Source organism: Trematomus bernacchii, unplaced genomic scaffold (genome assembly GCF_902827165.1).
Source record: "Trematomus bernacchii unplaced genomic scaffold, fTreBer1.1, whole genome shotgun sequence".
NCBI classification, from domain to species: Eukaryota; Metazoa; Chordata; class Actinopteri; order Perciformes; family Nototheniidae; genus Trematomus; species Trematomus bernacchii.
In genome coordinates, this window is record NW_022987593.1 from 3,612,956 (window position 1) to 3,633,967 (window position 21,012).

Here is a 21,012-nt window from a genome sequence, read left to right on the forward strand (position 1 = left end):
CCAATTTTCATAAGTACAATAAGTATATGTTGATGCCAATACTTCTACTTGAATAACATATTTGAATGCAGGACCAACCCTCCAGCAGTTGGCAGTGTGGAAACTACAGGAGCCTGCTAACGGTCGTCATAGTTAGTGATTAACTCTTGCAAAGAGTTTTTTTTACGAGTGTATCTGTAATGCATGTGGCTGGCTTCGATGGACAGCAGGGTTACTCACTTTGCACTTGCCTCCCAATGTCATAGACCTTAGTACGGAAACAAACAATGACGATAAATGATTAAAGCTACAGAATAAAACCATGTTAAGAAATGGTTATTTTGAAATGTGGTGTCTCAATTTCAGCAACTGATTTTTTTGACTACATTTGAATTGAATACAGTTCAAGCTGGTTAAACACAGGATAAAGACAAAAAACACATCGATTATTTAGTGTTTTATTAATATAACTTACAAGTAAAATTATGTACCAACCATTAAAATCATATTGTTTAAAATCATTATTATGCAATAAAACATCACTAAGTCATTATAAATTGATAGTCTTTTCCTTACAGCAGAAGTTAACGGATTAAAAGTCAAATAAATACAAATTGGAAATACTATGACTCTTGTGAGAACACGATCAATTTATTACATTAGGAAAATATAACTTCCTCAGGCACATAATTAACTCACAAATCATCTTTACAATAAATCAGGCTTTTGATTAAAACGATCCTTTTCATCATCGCCTCAATACAGTCACTATAAATTATTCCACAGCCTTAGTATCCACTATTTATACTGTTGTATTTGATTTATCCCTGAAAAAAAAATGATCTACTGCAGGTTGAAATAAATTCACCAATTCTAAGAAATATTAAACATTTCTTCTGGTCAAGTCAGTTAATCAAAGTGTTTACTAAAACTGTTTTTGTGTCAGAAACCATAATGACAGATAGGAAAGCATTTTTCTAAATAAGTTTTAAAAAGATCCAGTTATCAAATATTTCATCATACATCAACCAGAAAAATAGAGTCAGCAGAAGTTGAACATTGGAACATAAACAATAGATTTATTTAAAGTTTGAAACATGCTTGGTTAAAAACTAGAAAAATAGGCAATGTAGATGTTGGCTGGGGCTTTTATCCTTCTTAATAATATGATCAACCCCACACAGCAGGGAGGGACACTTTTAATTCACATATACAGTGCATATGTTGCTTCTTCAGACATTCAATACAATTAAAGTACCTGCCCTCACAGGTGCTTTGACACCTCGCATTAGCTGCTTTCTGTCCCTCAAAGAAATCCAAAACATGTAGATTCATTCATTCTAATGATCAAACACACAGCTCAACAGAGAGCCGCCAAAGATCAGAAATGGAGGAAATTAGAACAAATCCCCCCCTTAGTGGTTCATTTCCAGAAAGTCTTCGTAAATCTCTTCGCTCTATAAAGTGCAGCAGGGATGACATACGTTTGTAGTCCAACCACGGAAGTTAGTATCGCCCTGGTTTCCCGGACAATGATGTATTTTTATGTCGTAAGGCAAGCTGTTAAAAACTCCTAAGCTTGTGTTAACCACAGACTTTTTCTTTCAGACATTCAAAACCCACTGAATTCCACAAAAAAGGGAACCAGAAGTTGAACAATGCTAACTAATTTACAGGTTTTATGACTCATTCCTGCAGCACTCTATTGAGCTCAGCTTCTATTCACGGAGTAAAGGTACCTAGCAGCAGCAAGGGATGTGACAAGTGTTGGGGTAAAGGCAATGAAGACAATTGTGACAGACATGAAATCTGATCGCCGTCAATTATCTCTACAAAAGGAACTACAGGCTAATTGATGTGTAAAGCATAGACATTGGGTAAGGTATCAAATTAAGGCTCAGAAGATCTGTTTAATAGCGTAAAACAGTGACTGTTAAGGAAATGTAATTCAAATTCTTGCTCCTTTAAAGCACAGTTGAACTTGATGTAAATGCAGCGGTTTGATTGAAATGGTTTCGTTACAGTATTTTATCGGGGACTATTTGTATATCTTCACTAGATGTTACTGTTGCACCTCTGCTGCAATTTTCTGGGGTTTTTTATACAGAGAAAACTCAATGACTGTCGTTTAGGTCAGTCACATTACACCATTACATTTTGTCGCCACAGATTTGTGAAGAAGAAAAGATTACAGCAAAGGATACATTTGATGGATAAATGAATGTGTCATAACAATGAAAGAATGAATTACATGCCATTTCAAATATGGTCCTTGTTGTCAGGGGAAACAACTAAAACTGATTTAGCAGTTGGTCTGTTCCCAGCCTAAAACGCTCTAACATTACATAACATTCATAACATTCTGTTCTTGTTAGAAAGAAAGAGAGCGACGGTCTTTCCATCTTGGCAGGCTATCACAAAGAAGCCATCAGGCACACGGCAGAAAGCGAAGAAAGATGAGGCAAAATGAATTAATAAGAAAGAAACTTCATAGTGGAATGTCTCTGCAGAAAACATCTAAAACTACAAATACTTGATTGTTTCAGTATTATTAAAGCTATTGTTTTGGATCTTGATTAGATTTTTTAGATAGAGATTTCCGGTTTTCCTACCATTCTCCACTGTAACTATAAAACAGCCCCCTGTAATTTCCCCCATTAATAAAGAGACCAATGTAGACCGCTCCAAACCCGACCACATATAGACAGATTGGAGAAGGGAATGCTACATTCCTTCAGATTGGTACATTTGATATGATTTTGTGGTTCAGGTTGGGCCTCTATCCGTAGAGTTGAAAGGTCGCAGCCAGGAATCACGGTGCAAGGGGGGTCAGCTCACAGTTGAGACCGCAGGGGCTTCAGGTATTTGTGGAACGATTCATGGACCTGAGAAAGGAAGAAGGAATGAAGCGTTTGTTAAGTCCTGCACAAAGGAAGCCGTTATGGATGAATAGAAAGAGCAACATTTAATTTAGAATGATTACAAAGCAATTGATAACCCTCATCCCTGAAGTACATTGGTTCCCTTTCTGTCTGTGTCAATCTGCTAACCAAAATGAACTGAAACCAACAGTTCTGCTAGGTAGCGGTAATTCAATCCATTAGATCTAACAAACAATGTTATGAGTATCACCTGTGCCGTGACATTACTCTCATTTCACCCCTGTGACCCTGACTGACCTCTGTGGCGTTTAGTGGTGAGCTACGAGCCCACTCGAACAAGTGCTCATAGACGTTCCCATCATATCTTCCCAGGACTGAATTCAGCCTCTTGTCGTTGACGTCAAAGGAGTCCACCAGTGCCACAGCGTTGGGCCTCAGCTGAGACAGCAGCTCCTTGACACGAACAGAAACCTGCAGCACCTGGGGAACACTCAGCAGACCAGCCTGGAACAAAACAGATGGAGATGAGGATGAAAACGTTTTGCAGGATGTCTCTCTTCTACCCTAACTGAGAGGGAACAGACAGGAGAGACAGCGAGGCATGACATTTTATACTTTACTAAATATATAAAGCTAAACTAATAAAACAAGCTCAATTGTCCTTTCTTAATCCGCAACAAGGCCACCAGCCATGCAGGAATACAAATCCTACAAACAAAGAACCCATTTTCTTTGCTCCGAGACAAAGAGGGAACTGAGGTCGGGAACTTCTGAATGACAGCTGTAGGGCAGCCGATTTCTTTAAATATGTATTGGTTACGTTTCCAAAACAATGAGCCACTCCTAACATCCGCATTAATTAGATCTGCCACACGGCACTTGTTTATTTAAAAAATGTTGTTTTTTTAAAGTGTTGCCTTTGCTCATTCCAAAACAGTGGTGAACATCAGGAGACTTCTTTATAACCAAATGTTGCTCCACATAAAACCTGGGCAACAATTGCTTGTTATTTTCACTTCAGAAGTCTCTTTTCTGTGCGTGTGTGTTGTGTGTTGTGTGTGAGCCCTGCAATCTGTGTAAGACTGGAACAGAAGATACTAAAGATCAGGTTACATGTTTGCAGCTGCGCTAATAACAACCGTAAATAACCCACATCACCACTGATCGGGACCATATTGTTTCTCCACGTGATGATTTTTCTGACCTGTAGGAAGTCTCCAGAGTTGTTTTTGATGCCATGCAGGGCGTACAGCAGAGCCAGGGTGGACAGCACCGAGTGTATCGCTGTGTCACCGATCTCCCCCAGCTTGTCAGTAAAGAGCTTCACTACGACATAGTGACAGTGGGCCTGGAGAAAGAAAAAAAAAAACTGATGGATGAGAAAAAAGATACTCATTGCAACAAATAAGAAATAATTGTAGAAATAATATGAACATGGGGAGGATTTGAGTTTGCTTTAAGCTGAATCAAAACAACATTTTTTATTTGGGAGCTCTGCGACAATCTTGACATTATATGTGCTGAAGTTCAGGCCATATCTTGAGTGAACAGTGTATAAATGAACTTACATCTGAGGCTCTGACCAGGTCAATGGAACTGTTGTTCCAGGCGTCCTCCTGGCACTTCCTGTGCTGCAACTCCTGCTGGATACTCTTAGCTGCCATCTCAACTAGACTACAAACACACACACATAATCTGAATTTGACTGCTCTTATTGAGTAAGATTTAAAACTTGACTATAATAAATCAAATCTTATGACAAACATAGTAGAAACTCTTCCTAACACGCAATCGTCCGACCTCTGTCCTGCTAACTTGTGAACAGGCAGACCACATGTTGTCACCCTCCACCAGTCAGGCTTAGCCGCTGTTTGTCCTCACCGCACAGCTCACACTGACTGCCAAATGGATTTAGTTGTGACTAAGGCTGACAGTATGCAGGGATGTGATCAGGACAGCGTATTATGTCCGTGATGTTAAAAAAAAGGACAAAGACAGAAATATGGTTGACAGCTGAGAGCAGCAGATTTGGGCAGATCATAGGTGAATAACATAACTGAAGCTTTGGCCAAAACCAACACCTCAGATAAAAATGTAACTGTAACAGCAGTCTTTAATTCAACATCTATCCCTACAGTACTTGTGTAAATCACTTACATTTAGCACATGCTCATGCAATATTCAAACACTGAAAGGCACATTTTATGATCTTTACTTCATACATATTACATGCAACCATGAGCCAGGGTGGAGGGGTCAAAGCAGGCTAAAGATAACTACTTGAAAATAAATAAAGCTTGAGGAAGTTTTCCCACAATCAATTGTCTAATGAATAAGAGGGAAATAATGTGAAATGGTAAAAGGCATTAAAAAACTAAAAATACAGCCCAAAGCTTGAGAAACTAGATCATATTCCAGCTGTTCCCGTGTCTTACATGGCAGCTCTCTGTTTGTAGACCTCCACCAGGCTGGACAGGTCGTTCACGTCCACCACGGTTGGCCTGGCAGCGACGGTCTGAGGCTGGACCCTCTGAAGGTTTGCGTCATTCAGATATGACACGGTGCCGCTCAGCTGCTGTCCGTCCTTAGCCTGCCGGTAGCTCTTCAACAGGTATCTGTAGAAGTGTTGAGGAGACACACAGGTGATGGTGAAACAGCTAACACAGTTGTTTAGGCATTCTGCACATGGGGCTACTGTAAATCACGTGCCCTTACATTTCATATGAAAATGGTATAGAGTAGTTGGTCTTATAACAAGTTGAATATCAAAGATAGGGTTATATATGCAGGGTTAAACCTTATTTTTTTCAAAATCATATGCAAGACATTTATAAACACAAAACCAGATTTCAAGACTTTAGACCGCCCAACAACACATGTTGTGGCATTTTTCCTCATCATACTAAATATATTCTTAGGGCATCAATGGGACATGGTGCACAAACTAGCTTCTGACCCATTTATTTTTAAAGTCCAGGAAATTAGCTGTACCCAAATGCTTTAGTTCTTAAGGTACTCTTTTTTTTTCAATTAACTTCTCTCTGCATTATTATTTATTCAACCCAAATCCAAATCTGGTTTTCTTATATCAACCTGTGGCTTGTTTCCATTCACAACACTATTTTTTGTAACTTTGTGTTCAATAACAAGCTTATTGTGTAAAGAATATTTCTGTTCACATATCCTTGCCAGGGAAACAATATCACATAGCAGCTTTTTGAAACTGCACAAATGACCTTTATAGTGCTGGTGATAAAGAAAAACATAACAGTTAACATTTAGGAATATAAAATGTCGCCCGTGTTTGTTTTGCAGTGTGGGTGTGTCCCCTGCATTTGTGGTATGAATAGTTGGCGTTTATTTATGTCTAGTTGTGTCTGTCTCGGTCTCGCTGCCATTCCATTAAAGTGAGTAACAAAATAATGTTTAAAAAAAGCTTAATGTGTTTGTGAACTTCAGTGTGAGTACCTGTACTGAAAACTTTGCGATTTATGAAGTTATCAGCTGTTACCACTATAAGTTACAAGTCGAAACATCAACTTAAAGTCATAACATCCCTCCTGCTGTGTCCCAAAACATAGTAAGACTCTACAAAGGTATTTGGTTGGCAGTATTTTAACTCGATCCTTATGAGACGTCATATTTGTATTTCTGAGTTACCTTGCGGTCTGCAGCATCATGACCGTGTTCTCTCCCTCGTAGGTGCATGCAGGGGTGAACTCGACGTAAATGTCCGGCAAGGCGCTGCTGCGGGAGTAGCCGTGGCCGCCACATGACATGCGGCAAACCTCGATGCCAGCGTTGGTGGTCCACGTGGTGAAGGCCTTCAGGCCGGCACACAGGGCATGGAGCTGTAGATATGAGAGCAAAGAGGATGAGAAGAGCACCATTCAAACTGTGGTGCCGTGTAAACAACATCAACTTACAGTATGTTAATGTGTGTACGATGATAAGCTATGAATGGCCCTGGCTAGAATACTAGAAACATTCAGTGATGGCTATGGGGTAAACATTCATATGCCTATATATAATAGTAGTTATTACTGCACAATTAAATTAACAATAAGAAGTTGTAGTTGTTATTTACCACAATAAATTAGTACCAGCTTTTAAAAGCAAAACGTTTGGAAATGTTTTTATTTGTATCTTTTTTTCATATGTATTTTATCTAATTCATATTATTGTCTGTACAGCCTCTTTGCTCTATTCTCTTGTATTATGGTAATTTAATATGCCCATTTCCTTTTGTGACATTTTTTGTAACATTGTGAAGATATGCGCTACTTATGATACTTAAGCTAATAAAATGTAAACAAACAAACGGTGTGTAGCTTGTCAACCACACAGACAGAGCGATTAAACCCTGTGTAATAAGAAGAATTTTTTGAAGAACTTGTGGCGTCTGCTTTTACACAAAATGTCCAAGCTTGCATTGATGTCAGTAAACACCACTGAAACTGTTTTTGGCTTGTACCATAGACACACCACACATACAGCTGGAAGCACTGACACCGACCTCAGTCAATATGCATCCTCCATAGTAAAACCTAGTTTACACCTTACATGTTCACGTTTAGTCAGTACCTCAGGCAGTTGACTGAAGTCCCCATCGCTGATGTCTCCACTGATGCGTTGGTAGGTCTCTCTCATGTACTGTCCGACAAAAGTGAAGGCATAGGCCGTGGCCAGCAGAGGAAACAGCTTGTACTGCTGCGTCTGGTAATCCAGGATCTGAGGCTCTGGCTCTCTGTGGGACACAAAATACCAGTTTGACTTCTCAGTATCTCAAATAAAAGTTTTACTTCCCTTTTATACATGAGGATGTGGTTAAAATCCTGATAAATGACATGTGCTATTTCCATTTCCTGTTGGAAAAACTTCGCCAATATGAACCTCTGACACAAACCAGCATGACTAATGTGAATTTCCAGTGCCTTTAAGGGAAATCTAATGTTGACCTTGCGCATGAGTTGGTTTTTTCTTGCTGTTTCTATGAGTGATGCAATGTGTGTGCAGCTGAAGTGCCTTCATGCATTCATTTGTGTTGACTGACCCGGCCCGGATCTCAGACTGGTGTCGGACGGAGCTGTAGCGGATGGCGATGATGGAGGCTTTGGAGAGAGCCCGAGCGGACTCGCCTACGATTAAGGAGCGGATGAACACCATGGTGCCGTAGGTCAGCTTGGCACTCGGGGGCTTCAAATAGGTCCCATCTGGCTCCACCTAGTGGTGAGACAGAGTCACTTTAAATACAGTATACAGTAGATACACACGTTTATTTTTACACTCTTGGATAAAAGAAATGCAGTCTAATACACCAGTTCAGGATGAATGTACTGACTGGTGTTTCTATTTGAAACAGGTTCTCCAATTATCTTCCAGCTGTATAAAGCTGAATCAGGTGCTCCTCAGTGAGAGGACAGAAAACGGGGAAAGAAGACGCTGGAGCACACTTAATGATATGCAGCATTTAACTATGCAACCAGTCTAAATGTAAAACTACTGTGTCTTCATCAGAGGCAAGGTGTATGGTTTTGGCCACTCTATTCACATCAATTAGTTAAGCTGAATATTCAACTAAACAACTCAACCAAAAATCAACTCAAAGGACATCCTCTAAAATGACCAAAGTTAAATAAACACCTCTTAAAGCTTAAACAACTGGGGTCAACCTTCGTTAAGGTCGGATTCAAAGCACGGCTGCATTATTTTTAGCTAGGTGTACTTCATTATTTTGCAACTGTGTGTACACATACCATTACTAGATTAAATATACAGTATTACTCTATACTGTCACAATGCAATTATGACATTTAAGGACAGATGGTTTTGTTAAGCAAAGGGAAAGTGCAATACACTTGTGTTTCTGTAATTGTATACAGCATGAACAATGGTAGAGTATGTCCCTTATTCCTTCATTCATTCAAAAAAACGTGTCTAATCACCTTGGCGTATTTCATAAGCATGTTGTCTCGCGGGAGTCGCACGTTCTCTAGTTTTAGAAATCCGTTGTCAACTTCACTGAAGCCAAACTTGGGACCGATATCTCCGACCACAATACCTAAAAGAGACAGAGAACAAGAGCAAAACAAAGTAAGTCAGAGACATAGAGGTGAATGAGGACTGACTTCACCACAACACCACATCCAGAGAGACGGTGGTTACCTGGCAGCGGTATGTGTGTGCTCATGTCGCGGATGGGTACGATGAAAGCATGAATACCGTGGCAGTTTCCCAGGGTATGAAGCTGGGCTAGAACTATAGCATGGTTTGACGTCTTACCAACTGGAAAGAGATAAAGAGTTAGAGGGTTAAAACTAGTTTGTTCTGAATGTCACAAGGTTTTCTTATCCTGGAAGAAAAAGAAAAAAAATCATTGTGAAACCTTGAGGGAAAGGGAAATATATATTCCTTATGCTGTCAGGAATTCTGATAATATGCCATTCAAGGCTGGGAAATGACTGTTGGTTGAATCCTGCAGAGACATGCAGGTGTCTAAGTACTTACGTCCTCCTGGCCACCATTTGATGGAGCTGATTGTGGGACTGTTCAACACAAACTCCTGCGTGGCTGGGTCGTACGTGGCTGTGGTCTCCAGCCCGCGGAGGTGTGTGCCTAGAGAGACAAAACATCAAACCCCGCCAAGCACACACATACAGAGTGCACAGTTGAAGAGCAAAAATTAATTAAAAAAGACATACAACAGAATAAACATGAAATATAAGTACAGAAAACATGTTAAATATTAAAAATGCATAATAGAAACTTTCCATGAAAAATCAAATGGATGAAAACAACATAAAAAGGAGCATAGCAGTGCACTTTGTAGGTGTTTGACAGATCTAAATGTGTATATTATATAAATATACCAACACATATCTCATGCAGTTTGTTTGATTACCTTAGAATTTTCTAACACAAAGAAAGTAGGTCTGGATGAGCTACACTGAAAAATGTGTTGCTATACCAATGTTTAAAAAACAAACAACGATCTAAGATTATTAGTTAAGGACAGTTCTGTCTAAAACACGGGGGAAGGGTAGGGTTTAAGAGCAACAGGTGGTTTGTCTAAAAGGGCAGGGAGTGTGTATTACAGACTCTATCGCAGAGGTTTGGGCATGCAGAAGAAACTTTTGATAACTTGTGGGAAGCCAGGGCTTTACTAAAAGTCATTTATTTGACATACAAAACTTTAATTACGTTTCTTCCAACTTCCCGTCTCGACCAAATTTAGTTGTATCTTACAGAAAAGATGGGAAAATATGACGAAAAATATGTGAAAAACAAGTCAGAAATAAACCTACTCAGACCTTTTAGTATGTTTTGTACTAATATTGGTGCCAATTAGGTCAACATTTTTTAATCACAGTCTTCTAAATAAAGCACAAGTCTGTTGTGTATTAAAGGGGAAATGTGTAAGAAATGGCCAGGCTAATTGTTTAAAAACTTTAAATAGCGATCCAACATCATGAATAGAATTTAAAGATGTTACAGTGTTGACTCTCCGACCGGAGGCAGTCGCACTTTTTTCCAGAGTTTAAGATACAAATGTGTCGTATTCTTGCCATGCTGTTAGTAAGATTGTTAAATTAAGGTAGTTTTAAAAGTTTTTTGCTGATAATTTTTAGAAAGTCTGGACCCAAAGGTAAAGATGAAATGATACACCAATTGGTTTTCCAGGATCAGAGCACATTGCCCCTCTAAAGAACGGGACTAAACAGATCCGATATTTTGGACTGCTCTGGTCATTTTACCGTGGCCCATCTCTGTCTGTGCGTAGGTGCCGATGATCTCTAGGTTCCAGGCAGGCATGAAGAAACGGTCCATTTGCTCTGGGGTGGCCTGGTTGAGCAGTGTGGGCAGGAACATCCCCAGGTGGAGATCCAAGGGCTCGGCCCTGTCTGGGTGAACACATCTAGACAGGGCCACGCAGCAGAGGGGCAAACGGAAGAGAAAAGCAGGTGGTGAAAGGTGGTGAAAGGGGCAAAAAGGGAGGTGCATAGGGAAGGTTTGAGCAATGTCAACGTTTTGAACCATGCAAAGAGTATATGAATGAGGAGAGAATATTGGAGCAAGTATTTTCAAAAACCCACAGAACAGATTTTTTGATAAGAATTGATATGGTCAAAATGAAGAAGCAGCGATGGAAGATATAAAGACAGAGTTTGTGATAGCAAGCAGCGAAAAGGCAGATTTGAAAAATTAACAGCTTGTGATAATATCATGCACATTGATTTGATCATATGTTCATACTTTGGCTCAAAACTCGACATTTGTCTTCAGTAGCTGCATCAATAAAGTTCCCCTGTCACATTTGAGTTGAAACACCTCCGCTATGCAAGCCAGTGTCTCAGCCAGTTAGAAGCACGCAGTCTGACCATTAGCGGCTCAAATCAAAACACCATTGAAAAGAGGTTTACTGAAATTACTTTAGGGACATTTACTGACGCCACCTTCTGCTCAAGGATGTTGAAATGGGCATTGTTCACTCTTTTTTTTTTTTTATAGACCAAACTATTAACAAAGAAATGATCAGATTCATTGATAAGGAAATCAGTCTTAAGTTGTGGCCTTACAAAAGTTGCGGAGGGAACATGAATGATACTCAAATTATACTATAAGGACTTGGCCCAAACCGACAAACACTTGATCAAAGTGTTCATTAAAGACGGAGACAGCAGTTATAAACTTTCAGTGTAGGTTTGCATGGATGAAATACTAATTCATGAGACAACAGCTTGACTTCAGCAAGGCAACAAACAATAGCTGTGGTGGCCTAGATTCTCTCAGATTACAAAGACACATTCATCCCGAACTCGGTCTCATTAAAGGATCCAACACCACATATTGTGCAGCACGTGACGTAGCTTCTCCTACTTTTGATGTGAGATACATGAAAAGCAGAACAAAATGACCAGTTTCCAGTCTGCACTAGCTACGGTCAAACGGAACCAGAAAAAAGTAGCTTTTTTGGCCACTCAAGATATAGCCAAAATATAAACAGAATTTCATTGGAAACTCATTTCACTTGCCAAGTGACTGAAAGTAATTAAGACACATCATTCAAATCCACACAAGATTCACCATTAGAGCATTATCATAAAGATGGAATAAAGGAGGTGTGGGTAGGAAATCAGTGGCACTAGCTAATGTAGATGGGAATATGTGTTGGAAAAGACCGGACAAAGCTACGTTATTTTGTTTTTAAGACACTTAAGGTGTAAGGGACAGATACTTATAGAGTGATATTAGTAAAACAGCTACATAAACAAAACTAGCCACAAATAATCTGTATTCGAACACAGCTGTCAGTACACGCATGCGACTACTTTGGAATTTCCTACATGATTTGGACATGTCAAACACATACAAGAAATCACCTTAAATTCTCCTGGTACTTATCCAAACCTGCTGTAATGGGCCCAATATAATTCCCTAAAATTCCAATAAGTGCTATGTTATAACAGCACAACAAATAGCTGCCCACTGCTCCTACTACCAGACTCCTGGTACTCGAATGGGTTAAATGCAGAGAACAAATTTCACGGTGTGTGCTGTGTGCTCTGCATGTGTGACCATTAAAGAGGGTTTCATCCCTCCGATTCTATCTATCTATCTATCTATCTATCTATCTATCTATCTATCTATCTATGGAGGGACTTAAACTACATAAAGTCGATAAATTAAAAGCTAATTCTGACTAAGGACTGACCATGACCCATCTCAGTTTGGGCATATGTGCCCAGGGCCTGGAGGGACTCTGCCAGAGGTAACCACTTCCTGGCCTGCTCAGCGTCACACTGGCTGTACAGGGTGGGTAGGAACATGGCATAGTGGAGACCAAAGGCCCATTCTTGGTGTCCTTGAACCATACTGGGTGAAGGGGAGGTATAAAGAAACACAAATTATGCTCAGACTGACTGTCACACAAACGTTGTGTAACTGATGGATCTGCTGACTCATCATGTTGTGGAAGCGCTGGCGGACATTGAATTTTAGGTTTAAGTTGAACTCACCCATGCAATTCTGGTACTTGCAGAAACAATGAACTATCTAAAGCGTCACGTTGTTTAGTTTCTATAGTTTGTTTCATATCACTCTTAAATTTGATTCTGTAAATAACTTACAGTACACATTTATTATTTCTGACTTTGCAATATTATACTACTTGTGTGCCTAAGTGGCTTCACCACTGTTACCGCATGATTATAAGGAAAACCAAACAAGTAACAAAGAAATGAAAAGGCTCAGATTAAGATACTTCATTAATTCTGGATAAAGTCGGCCCATAATTGACATTGCCTTTAAAGGTGGGGTAGGTAAGTTTGAGAAACCGGCTCGAGATACACTTTTTGTTATATTCCATGGAATGCTCTTAACATCCTGATAGCAATGAATATCTTAAGTGCTTTGACAAAAAAAAATCCATAAAAAAATGTCATCTGTGGAAGCCGTAGTACTTTAAAAAGCACGACCAATCATTTTAGCCAGCCCGGCTAAAATAACTGGATGGCCTACCTGCCTGTCAGCCTTCCATCTGTGCACAAACTTATCTCGTGCCCTCATTGGTCATGTGCGCGTTCGTGTGTGTTGGAGGAGGGGCTCTGTAAGGAAGTGGCAGATTTGTTCCGGTTGTGTATTTTCAAATTCTAGCGCACTCGAGCTGGTTTCTCCAAAATTACCTACCCCACCTTTAAGAGGTTCTTTCTGGAAAATAATCACATTTTTACTGGGACTAACATGGGATAAAGGGATAATTTTAAAACACCCACAGCATAAAATGAAAGAGGCTGACAGGAAGCTTTGGAGTTTAGGAGCACAGGACAATGTTGTCAGAACGCGCATGAGACTACTTTTGAACTGTTGATATAATTTCGATCTGTCAAACACATACAAAGATCACCTTAAATGCTCCTGGTACTAAGTTAAAGGCTAATTCCAGGACTGACCGTGACCCATCTCAGTTTGGGCATATGTGCCGATGGCCTGGAAGGACTCTGCCAGAGGTAACCACTTCCTGGCCTGCTCAGCGTCACACTGGCTGTACAGGGTGGGTAGAAACATGACAAAGTGGAGCCCCAAGGCCTCATGGAGGTTGCCTTGAACCATTCTGGGTGAAGGGAAGGTACAGGAAACACAACTTGAGTTCAGACTGGATGTCCCTCAAACGTTGTATAACTAATAGATCTGCTGACTCACTTTGTTTGAATTCTATGTCTAAGTTTATCTCACTCATGCTACTCTAAAATGTAATTCAGTGTTTAAACTGGAGGAATTGTTCGTCCTGTTACTGTTGTTTAGTTCAGTAATTCAGTGTTTAAACTGGAGGAATTGTTCGTCCTGTTACTGTTGTTTAGTTACTACGTCCAGTTTTACAATGATTTACTCCTCAAGAGGGCAATCACTTTGATTGCCCTCTTGAGGAGTAAATCATTGTAAAACTGGTGCAAGAGGTGCTTTTGTAATTCACATCTATCCTTTTTACAAGACACAGCATAAACATACAATATGTTGACAGAAAGCTTGGTAGTTCAGGAACAAAGCACAATGAACATTTAACCACATCTCTAAAATAGCAATATAACAAGTGATAATCTTTTACATTGCGTTAGGCTGTACACAGTCGACCTTTGACACAGTTTTAATCTTACATTGAACTTTGATCAGCCTACATTTATTTCCCTCTATGCCACACACGCTGATATTTACATAACCTTACAACTTTTCCCCAAAGTGATACAGAATGCAAAGCCTTCACAAAATGATTGTTCAGTTTTCTAATGTGCACACCGATGTTCCCTAAAAGTCTCATATACAGGCTGATGCCACGATAAATCATGTTCATTGACTTCAAAGATCCGCTTGTAGTATAAGGCTACGTCTCTGCATTACGATCGTTGTAGCTCACAGAAACATCACTTATTAAATCCACAACTTCTTTCTGTGGTAACTAGGATTTAGATATTGTTATTTTACCTGTATTTTAAATGTGAAATGGTAGTATATAAGCCAGGCATTGTTGAATCGCATATTTTTCTAGCCTAGTTAGCTATTATATATTATTATTGTTGGGGTTTTTCATTTTAAAATGCATTAGCACCTGCTATAAACATATAGTCCCCTGTACCTCCTGTGCTGTGCGTTATTGTGGGTCAGTAGCTGCATATAATTGCTGTTATAAACATAATAACGTCTTATGTGGTGTTTAAAACAAGTATGATAGTTGTCAAATATTAGCCTTCCCTAACCTGAGCCTCTCCCGCTGCCTATGATTGTATAGCATGTAATATGTCAGCCACTGACAAATTGCAAACTCTTGATACTGAAGGTATCCAAATAAGGTCATTGAAGTTTGCTTAAGTATAAAAGTATATTCAAATAGTACATATTGCAAAATCTAGCGTGTGGAAAACAGGATTTCATTGTTCATCACTTCCTTCTATTACATTTGGATTGTAAATGACTAACAATATGCATTTCTTATTTTTGACACTGCCATGTGATAAATGAATATCATTTTATTATATTCTTCATTTATGTTTCTTGACATTGCTTGCTAGACATGATTTTAGTGATAAAAATGGCACATTAGTAAATCTCCTCCAGCTAAAAAGGTTCAATTTGAGGTATTATGAAACAGTTGTTTCATTTAAGTCAGAGCCCTTAATTTGTAATACTTAAGATCTTTTTTTTTCTTCCACTTAACACTTTTCCCATAGGCATTTTGTGTCCGACTACCTTTGACTGTGTTGAGGCTTTTGTCCGACTACCTTTGACTGTGTTGAGGCTTTTGTCCGCCAGCTTATCTGGATCTACAGTATGTAAGCCAGACCTCACATGGACTCATCTTTACCACATACTTTTTGTAGCAGTAGATCTCTTCTGGGTCTGCAATGCCATACTCTCTGAGCTTCAGGATCATCTGGGCGCTTTTTCTAACAGCCTGGTCATAGCGGTCACTTCGAGACAGGAAGTTAGGGTCCTCCTCGCTAAAGTCCGGGTCGCTGAAAACCAGTGACTCTACATGGTGGGAATGGAATCAGAAATGTTTATTTAAGTCTACACATTCGCTGTAGTGTGTATAATACATTTCACATTTTAAATGTAGTGGACATTTTCAAAAGTCTAAGAATTTGTGACCCCTCGTGTGACTCTTTGTACGAAGATTTGTGAGTGTGTATCAACATTTGAAATGTGTAATAAGAAAATAAGTATGTAGATTTGTTCAAAAAAATAAACATAAATTTATATTTCTTCTAAGTGCCTTATAGTTCAAGAACCAACATTTCCATGCTGACGATGATCACAGTCTCTCTGCTGTACAAGATTTAAGCACATCAACTTTGAATAGCAATGAATACAATAAAAATAAGGACAACTACAAAAATACTTTTTTCTGAGGTCAAAAGAATTTTGCATAGTTTATTTTTCTAAACTGAAGGGGACTGGGTCTCCCTTACTATTGAGTTTGGTGCTTAAACCTGTCCAGACTTCTATTGTGAGCTTGATGGAACTTGCAAATATATGTACATAATTGTTATAGTATTTTAGTTGTGCCTTCTGCATATTCTTATTGTAACTTTTCAATTGTTTTCCCTTTTAATATGTTTATTGTAGGTAGCAAAGAACAGGGAAAATTCTTTGTACGTAAAACCCTCCGTGGCAATATATAAATATTCTGATTCTGTATAACTTGGTCTTCTCAATTAAATAGTTTCAACATGAATATATTTGGGGTTTGGACAGTTTTAAGACAAAAATAGACTTTTAAAGAAGTACATTTGGACTGTGTCTGGATTTTTTCACATGTTTTGTCGACAAGACAATATTCAGATTAATCTATAATGAAAATTATTATTATTTAAGGTCGTAGTAGGTTTCAATACAACTTTCTGCACAACAATACAACTTTCTGCACATTTAGGTCCAACTTAATGTACAAATAAATGTAAAATGTGAAGAGCTCAAAGCTCACCTGTTCAGATTAGCCTACTCACCCTAGCATTACACATCTAGTTTGCTCATTTAAATACTACTGTCATGTCCTTCCACATCTGTCTGCTTTTTAATCTATTGTCTATTTTTGTTTTGTCTACCCTGTAGCCTATGCATTTTATGTCTTGCTGTTAGAGTATTTATTTTATTAATAGTAAGGCGTCCTTGGGTGCCATGAAAGGCGCCTCGAAATCAACAGTATTATTATTATTATTATAAAACATCCCATATGTTTTTCTTTGCTACCTACACTGCTAGTATGTTTTGCCTGAACAAAATAAAGTAGCGTAAAGTTCACTTGTTCAAAAATAGGTGAAAATTACATAACTGGACTCTAAACTCATATATTTCAGTTTATATAATGAAAAAGTTTAGTTCAGTCTGGACAACTACAACGTTACCTAGTGGTTGTAGACAGGAAAGCTATTAGTAAACATCCATTGAAATAATTAGCTCGTTTTTCTCCCCTCAATAAGACTTTCTCAGGAAACATCCTTACCTAATCATCATATAAACGTGACGGTGTCGAGGTCAATAACACCTGATATTATAGGGCAAAGATGACACTTCAAACTCACCAATCTCTCGCCGTCTTTTGGTCTTTTCAGGCCCCCCGTCCAAAATGTACGTCAGTTTCTCGACGTCAAAAGTGGCATTTTTGCGCTCTCTCGTAATATCAGGATTCATGGTTCGGAATGCGAGTAAACACAATATTTATATTGAAAAACCTGTTAGCTGTGTTGTAGAGCCTCCTGCAACCTCAACAACCTGAAGGGTCCTCCTCACAAGGCCTCTTATTCCCACAACGCATGCGCAGAGAGGAGCGGGGAGGAGGAGACAAGTCATGTGACATGAACCCGGAAGTAGGGTATCCAAACTTTAACAGGCTTTATTGCCATGCTTTATTGTCATTATTCAACCATTTCTGAGTTTTCTTTCCAGTATGCTTCCCGCAGCTGCAGTTTTTCATTTCCCCTGGGAGATAAACAGTGGAGAAGTACAAGAAGGACTGTCAGTAAGAGTACTTGGCAGGTGGGTTTTGTTTCTGACAGACTCTTATCAGTTGTGATGCTCTGAATGCAAAACAAAATGTGTATTTTGCAACACATTTGTTTGGTACTGTTCACTCTTCTGAATGGGATTAGGAACAGTGGTATTAGTAGCAATGCAGGTTTCAAAAGTGAGATTACATTATTATTTATTTAGATCTGGTGTAATGTAAACTGAATGGAGAAAAAGCTTTGCAATCTTATTCTTTTCCGTTTTCACAGTAAGAATAAACATTTCAAAAATGTAAAAAGGGGTTTAGGCTGTCTCTAGTGTCTACTGTTCTTTATGGTGGACACACAGTTTAATCACCTCATTGTTCACCTTTTATAAACAGAATAAACCATTTCAAAATTCAAACATGGCCTAAAGCAGTCTTCGTACTCTATTCAAATCTGAACCCAACATTTCAAAAAGGATTATTGGTGAAAATGCATGCTTAGAATATCTTGTCCTGACCTCAAAGTCTTCCTTATAAAATAAAGTACACTATGGAAGTACAGCAAAAGTGTTGTTTATGCAGCAGGACGGCCCTGTCAGTATTTGATTATTACTGAAATCTGAATTGTTGAGTGTAGTTGTAGCCCGTCAGACGACTTTATGGGGTGCAATCTATAATAATGCATCATAATGTATAAGATGACCCTATTAAATGTAGGCTTCAGATAAAAGAATACATCTTAATACACCTGTTCAATTTTCCAGACTTGTCTGCTATCAGCCTGAGGAGTCCAGAGCCACGCTGTCGGCTCAGCATGCTTCAAAAGAGCATCAAGTGGTCGTCCACACGTTGTTTGTTGAGCCTTTTAACCCAATAATTGGGGCCCAGTATATTGTTCTGGGTGAGATTGAAAATGCTGAGGGTAAGTAAATACTTTCTTATCCATCTCTAATCCATCAAATTATAAATTAGATTTTTATACCAGAGTTTCTGTTTTTCTTGAGTCCATTTCAAAAAAGAAATTGACTGTTTATCTGGAAGAAGTATAGTGGTAGTAGGGCTGCTCGATTATGGCAAAAATCATAATCACGATTATTTTGGTCAATAATTGATATCACGATTATTAAATACGATTATTCATTGGCTTTGAAAACATCAATTTATTGAACTTTAAAACAAATAATAATTTGAACAGTATCTTTTTAACTGTTGATTACCCTGAACGTATAACTCAACTGAAAAACCAATACAAAAATGTATTAAATAAATGAAACATTTAAATAAATAATATAAAAATAATAAATACCAATAAACAAGATCAACAAATATTTTGGAGCGCACTTCCACAAGCTACTTAACATATATAAATAAAAATAAATTAGACTAAAATTAATTAGATCAAATATGTTGCAGTGCACTGTCACAACCTCGCAAAGCAAAATAATCGTTTTTTCGATGATGTTGTTTTTGTAATTGTGGCAGGCCAAAATCCTAATTGCGATTAAAATACGATTAATTGCACAGCCCTAAGTGGTAGTATATAATAGTATATCGTAGACATTTATACAATATAGTGTATGAGTATTATATGATTTATGATATGTTATGGGACACTAAATTCACTCTATAAGTGTAAAGATATTTATTATTGTATTATTCAGCTATCTTATAGAATTGATGTGTTGAAATAGAGCTAAAATCACAGCTCTTTAAATACTTGTGTTTGTTTATCTCAATTTCAATTACACTCTCATTAATTTCATTGTATCTTGTCATTCATAACATAAAGGAGTCTTGGTCTCTGCATCTTCTCTCCTTGTAGGGGTTGGTGCGATGGTCCGTGCCCGTGTGCTAAACTGCGTTGATGGTGTAAACGTCGCCCTTCTACAGAAAGCCATCAATGAGCAAAGGGGCTTCTTCAGGGAGAGGGAGCACACACCGGGTGATGCTGAACAAGCTGCACATGCAACCTGATCAGGGTCTCCTGAGTTTCTAAGGATGCTCGTTGAGTATCAGGACTACTGCTCTGCCTCTGAAGCTGTTTGCTAAGTAAACTTTTGGTTCACTGTAAAAGACTATCTTTTCTCTCTCTGACCATAACAGGTAGTTCATTCTGGGGTTTGCTAATTGATTATTAAGGCCCCAATGAATTTGATTAGCAAGATGGTTGGATGGTTGGTCAATGAAGAAATAAAAGCAACTGTTTTAGATCCATTACTTATGACAGGTGCAATAACGTGTTGAGACATCTGATATTATTTTAATGCTACCGTTTTATATGGTGGGACTGAGCACTTTTTTTTTACATGCTTTGAAAATTGTGTCATGTATGGGTCATGTTAGTTAGACCAGGGGTTCCCAACCCCCGGGCCGCGGACCGGTACCGGGCCGCGGAGGTGTTACTGCCGGGCCGCGAAATAGCTGTGAGTTTATCGTAATATTTGCAGAATTATAAATATATAAAAATATAATAATAATAATAATATTTTTTTCAAAAAGTGTTTAATTTTCGCGCCTATGCCACCAGTCATATTATTTCATCCAGTAGCTAATCTTTCACCAGAAAACCGTTGAAAATGGCTTTTATGATGTTCCGAGGGATTCGGCGGCTCAGTCTAAGGTCTCAGCCTCTTGTGCGCACGAGAATGTTACCGGTGCGGTCTCTTTAACATCTACATGCTACCACTGGCTCAGATAATGAAAAACAACAAAATAAGTTACCATAGCTATGCGGATGACACACAAATTTACGTAACAATTTCACCAGGAGACTATGCTCCAATTCAAACACTGAGTAAGTGCATTGAACAAATCAATGACTGGATGTGTCAGAACTTTCTCCAATTAAACAAAGATAAAACTGAGGTAATGGTTTTTGGAGCCAAGGCAGAACGTATAAAAGTTAGCGCTGAGCTTCAGTCTGCAATGTTCAAAACAACAGATAAAGCCAGAAATCTAGGTGTAGTCATGGACTCTGACCTGAGTTTCAACAGTCACATTAAAACAGTTACTAAATCAGCCTACTATCACCTAAAGAACATATCTAGGATTAAAGGACTAATGTCACAGCAGGATTTGGAAAAACTTGTCTATGCTTTTATCTTCAGTAGACTGGACTACTGTAATGGTGTCTTTACAGGTCTCACTAAAAAATCTATTAGAAAGCTG

The 21,012-nt window shown here is 38.6% G+C and overlaps 2 protein-coding genes across 3 annotated transcripts; one reads left to right on the forward strand and one right to left on the reverse strand.

Moving 5' to 3' along the window:
• Positions 1–423: 423 nt before the first annotated feature.
• acox1 (acyl-CoA oxidase 1, palmitoyl) lies at positions 424–17,658 on the reverse strand. Of its 2 annotated transcripts, none has more exons than XM_034129340.1 (14): positions 17,435–17,658; positions 15,722–15,881; positions 10,616–10,776; positions 9,369–9,476; positions 9,027–9,146; positions 8,807–8,922; positions 7,915–8,084; positions 7,446–7,608; positions 6,522–6,712; positions 5,297–5,476; positions 4,430–4,535; positions 4,066–4,209; positions 3,159–3,365; positions 424–2,864 (listed from the first exon to the last, which is right to left on the reverse strand). In XM_034129340.1, the coding sequence occupies exons 1-14, from the start codon at positions 17,541–17,543 to the stop codon at positions 2,814–2,816; spliced, it is 1,986 nt and encodes a 661-aa protein (XP_033985231.1). In that variant the 5' UTR covers positions 17,544–17,658; the 3' UTR covers positions 424–2,813. The 2 variants fall into 2 exon arrangements, with proteins under 2 accessions (XP_033985231.1, XP_033985232.1); XM_034129341.1 differs by lacking the exon at positions 10,616–10,776 and adding an exon at positions 13,811–13,971.
• A 70-nt stretch (positions 17,659–17,728) lies between these two features.
• Positions 17,729–20,260, forward strand: ten1 (TEN1 subunit of CST complex). Its single transcript, XM_034130322.1, has 3 exons — positions 17,729–17,888; positions 18,609–18,766; positions 19,667–20,260. Exons 1-3 carry the CDS (start codon positions 17,800–17,802, stop codon positions 19,816–19,818), a joined length of 399 nt encoding a protein of 132 aa, XP_033986213.1. The 5' UTR covers positions 17,729–17,799; the 3' UTR covers positions 19,819–20,260.
• The last annotated feature ends 752 nt before the right edge of the window (positions 20,261–21,012 follow it).

Bases quoted from the DNA above. Each gene is read 5' to 3' on its own strand.
- ten1 (XM_034130322.1), top strand. From the start codon at position 17,800: ATGCTTCCCGCAGCTGCAGTTTTTCATTTCCCCTGGGAGATAAACAGT. The intron at 17,889-18,608 runs GTGGGTTTTGTT...TCAATTTTCCAG, and splicing joins TCAGTAAGAGTACTTGGCAG to ACTTGTCTGCTATCAGCCTG. The intron at 18,767-19,666 runs GTAAGTAAATAC...CTCTCCTTGTAG, and splicing joins TGAGATTGAAAATGCTGAGG to GGGTTGGTGCGATGGTCCGT.
- acox1 (XM_034129340.1), bottom strand. From the start codon at position 17,543: ATGAATCCTGATATTACGAGAGAGCGCAAAAATGCCACTTTTGACGTC. The intron at 7,609-7,914 runs GTCAGTCAACAC...TGTGTCCCACAG, and splicing joins CAGTCTGAGATCCGGGCCGG to AGAGCCAGAGCCTCAGATCC. The intron at 5,477-6,521 runs GTAACTCAGAAA...ACACTTCTACAG, and splicing joins ATGATGCTGCAGACCGCAAG to ATACCTGTTGAAGAGCTACC.